General features: G+C 54.4%; 1 protein-coding gene across 1 annotated transcript in view; it reads right to left on the bottom strand.

The window, feature by feature from the left end:
• Positions 1–3,911, bottom strand: part of IGFBP2 (insulin-like growth factor binding protein 2, 36kDa) — a gene marked incomplete at its 5' end in the record, with an annotated part of 19,203 nt that extends 15,292 nt beyond the window's left edge. The window contains one exon of the mRNA XM_005883526.1: positions 3,869–3,911. Coding sequence (XP_005883588.1) covers positions 3,869–3,911 — 43 coding nt within the window. The remainder of the gene's footprint in view (positions 1–3,868) is intronic.
• Between the last annotated feature and the right edge of the window lie 4 nt (positions 3,912–3,915).

Raw genomic sequence — 3,915 nt, 5'->3', positions numbered from 1 at the left:
ACATTACGATTCATAACAGTAGTAAAATTACAGTGATGAAGTAGCAACGAAAATAATTTTATGGTTGGGGGTCACCACAACATGAGGAACTGTATTAAAGGGTCGCGGCATTAGGAAGGTTGAGAACCACTGCCTAGCACAATTGGCAGACCAAGACTAGCAGGTTCAGGACCTATCAAACCACAGCCTCCAAGCCAGCCCCACCTCTAAGGCCAGAGAGCACAGAGCAACCCCTGCTTGATCCCCATAACCAAGAAAAGGGATCCAGGAATAGCCCCCTCAACTCCCCCATCTCCCCTCAATGGGGCAGTGACTCAGGGGGAGCAGCTTAGCAGAGCTAGTTCTGCGTGCCCTGTCCAGAAGGGGGGTGGGGGGTGGCGGGAGGGGGAGATAGTGGTGTTAGCAATCAGTGACAGTGGGTCTCACTCCTTCCCTAAGTCTATTTTATTTTACCACGTTGAACTCAAGATGCAAAGCAGTGCTTTGAACCAGAAGTCCCGTTGCTTTTGTCCCTTTTTTTGAAACTGCACTGAACCACTCACTGTAAATCTGTATTTGCCTCTGCCCCCTTTCTCCTCCCCCAGCAACTGCAGAAGCAGAGTCTGTGTGGTGCCCCTCCTCGCCCCCCCCCCCCCAGGCCTGCCTGCTCGCCTAGACCAGGACTGTGAATGGCTGCTCAGTTCTATAGCACCTTTATATGTAGCCACTTGGGCGGCTCTGCCCCTGGGCATAATCCCCAGCATTGTACAGGGTCGGGAAGGAGGCAGGGAGCTGCTGAGGGAGGCCTTGAATTCTGAAAGGACCTGGCCTGGCCCAAACCCTCTTCTCCAACGTTTCCAGGCACTTCTGCCCAGTCCACCACCAACCACCCCCCCACACCTTTAAGGTGCAGACTTCACACAGACCTCAGGGTCGCTCTCTCTCATCTTTCTTCCAGACCACCCACTCCAATACCCCAATCTGACTTCTGGTTTCTTTGAATCAACAAGTCCCGCCTGACCGGTTTGGCTCAGTAGATAGAGCTGCGGACTGAAGGGTCCTAGGTTTGATTCCAGTCAAGGGCATGTACCTTGGTTGTGGGCACATCCCCAGTGGGGGGTGTGCAGAAGGCAGCTGATCGATGTTTCTCTCTTGTCAATGTTTCTAACTCTCTATCCCTCTCCCTTCCTCTCTGTAAAAAAATCGATAAAATATATTTTTTATAAAACAAAAAAAAAACAAAACAAGTCCCAGCCCATTACCCCCAGGGGATGCAGGCTCAGCATTACTGAAGTGCCTCTCCCCTCCCCCACCCCCTTGCATCCCTCACACTCCCAGGAAGCCAGCGACACAGCCCCTGAGCCCTGGGAACAAAGACAAAAGAGCTAAGAGTGAAGCCGGAACTGCTGGGGTTTGCTGCCTCAAACCGAGAGGGTATGTTTAAAATTCTCAAAAGCAACCTGCTCAAAGAGGAATGCAGGCTGGGGTGGGGAGACGGGGAGGTTCACTCTTCAGATGCGGGAGGAGAAAGGATGGGGAGAGTAGGAGGCAGCAGCCTTCAATGTTCAGGTCTCTTCTGGGCCAAGCTCAGTCACCGGCCCCACCCAAGTCAGACCCCAGTGCTCTCTAAGCAGTGCCCACTCCCTGCCCCAGCCCAAGACCCTCTTGAGCACAGAAGCCTCAAAACGTGCCCCTCTCTCCTCCTGACACCCTGCAGGTCCAGGCTTCTCCCCGCAGTGCCCTTATCACCCCCAGCCCTACTCATGCCTCAGGCACCCTGCTCTTGTCACTTCTTCCCAATGTGCCCACTAGGCTTCTACCCCCACGATGGCGTCTGTCCCCTCTTACCAGTCGGGAGCACATGCTGAGGAGGCAGCTGGGGCTAGTTGGGGGAAAGGAGTACCATATCCAGGACGAAAATCCAGAGGGGCATTCTTCCCATGAACTCACTCACCCCATTGTCCCCGGGCTCCTCCGACAACTCCCCCCTCCAGCTCCAGGCTCCAGGGAGGCCTGACAGGATAGTCTCTGCATCTGTTCCCTTCTGAAGACCCTAACCTGCTGCTGGAGGGTGTGGAGCAGGAGAGCTGGCTTTCAGGCTGAGAGTAAGAGGTATGAAGTGTGAAAGAAAAATAGTAAAACGCTTAGGAAGGACATGTGCCACGCACTTTATTAAAAACAGTCAAAATCCAAAAGATTCTATAAGCTTGAAGGCCTTTTGCAAAGCTGACCCTGCTGAGAAAGATGTTCAGTTTGTCCGAGTCAGGTCAGAAACTGCAGTCTCTCCCCGGTGGACCTCGAGGTGCAAGGGGGTGATGGGGGAGAAACGCAGGACTGAGGGATGGGCGCCCACAGTGAGAGGGGCTTCGCCAAGTCTCTTTCCTTTTAGTATTACTTTCTAAGAGAAGCAGGATGGAAGGGCTCACTCTGAGGCAGGCTGGGAGGGAAGTGAGCCAGAGGCAGAAGAAAGGGACCGAGGTGTTTCCCTTGGAGTCTGCTCGGAGGAAGCCCGCACTTGCTCTGCACTCAAGGTCAAAAAGCGCCAGAGAAATAGGAAAAGATTTCAACTCTGACCCCTAAGTCCATTCTCAAGGAGAACAGAGGGAAACAATAGCAGGCTAGAGGGGCAGTGGGGGTGAAGGGGGAGAGAGGGGGTGTGTGGGGGTGAGGAGCAGTTGTACAATGACCAGAAACTGAGAAGCAAGAATGTTTTCACTTTTTCTTTTCTTTCTTTTTTTCTTTTCCAGTTTCAGAAACTTGGTCAGACTCCCTTGCTTTTTAAACAACAGGCAGTGGACACACTTTACCACTGTCTCCAAGAGGAAAGAAAATAATTACAGTTTCCTCCAGACCACTGTGGCAGGAGGCTTTTGTAATGTTAAAAACATACAAAAGACAAATGAGGTCCTTATAGTTTGGTTGTGTCCCTCAAAAACATTTTGGGGGGATGAGGGCCCCTTACAAAGAATCTCAGGGTTCCCATTCTATCGGATAGGAAGTTTTGTCACATTAGAAAGAGGGGCGGTGGGGAGGGGGGCGATGGATACACGTCCCTCCGTCCCTCCGTCCCTCCGGTTAGAGTAGCTGTGCCCACCGCCCAGGCACGCACCTCCAGCTTCCAAGTAGGGGCCCAGGTACTACACCCGGCAGCAGGGCTGCCCGGCCAGGACTGCACCTGGCGACCCGGCTTCAGTTACAGTGATTCAACTGCTGAGGTCTCTTCCTCGCCCCCCAAATGCCTGCCCCTCTTGTATTTTTCCATCCAACATCGCAGTAGTAAGAGCCTTTTCGTTGTTTATGTGAGAAAACAGAGGCATCCGGGGTTTTTTTACCTCTAAGAAACCCACTTTGCCAAGTACCAACAAGTCCTTTCTTCCCACCTCACACTTCCAGTAGCAGGAGTCCCTGCACGCGCACTGCCTTCTCCTTGCACCCCTCTTTCGTGGGAGGTCCCCTCTTTCACGTGAGGTCCCCTGTGTCACGGGCACCCGCCACCTCCACCCCCCAGCAGCGCCTTCCACCGGGACCTTTCCAGAACCCCTTAGGTCCTACTCCTACGGATCTGACCAACCCCCTCCATCCCAGTAACCCCCCCCCCCCCCCGCCCCAAATAGAAGTCAGGGTACTTTCCACCCGGGGAAACCACTATAACAGGGGTGCTTTTCCTCCCCACAGATAACTAGCCAGGCTCCTCCCTGCGCTCCAACTCTTGTCCCCTCGCGGGCTTGGCTTTCAGGTCCCCCTCCCAACAGTTCCCCGAAGCTGGCCAGGGACCCCGCTCTACCTCCGCTAACATGGTCTCTGAGGTCCTTCCCTGCAGAGCAGCCACCAGCCCGGCCCCACGCTGCCCTCCTGGCTTCTCCCACCTAGTGCTCCTCCCCCGCGTTACCTGCACCCTGCTCGGGGCCGTCGGAGTCGCGGCCCTTCTCGCAAGTG

This window comes from Myotis brandtii, unplaced genomic scaffold (assembly GCF_000412655.1).
Source record: "Myotis brandtii unplaced genomic scaffold, ASM41265v1 scaffold79, whole genome shotgun sequence".
Lineage (NCBI taxonomy): Eukaryota > Metazoa > Chordata > Mammalia > Chiroptera > Vespertilionidae > Myotis > Myotis brandtii.
This window is presented reverse-complemented; position numbering and strand designations above follow the sequence as displayed.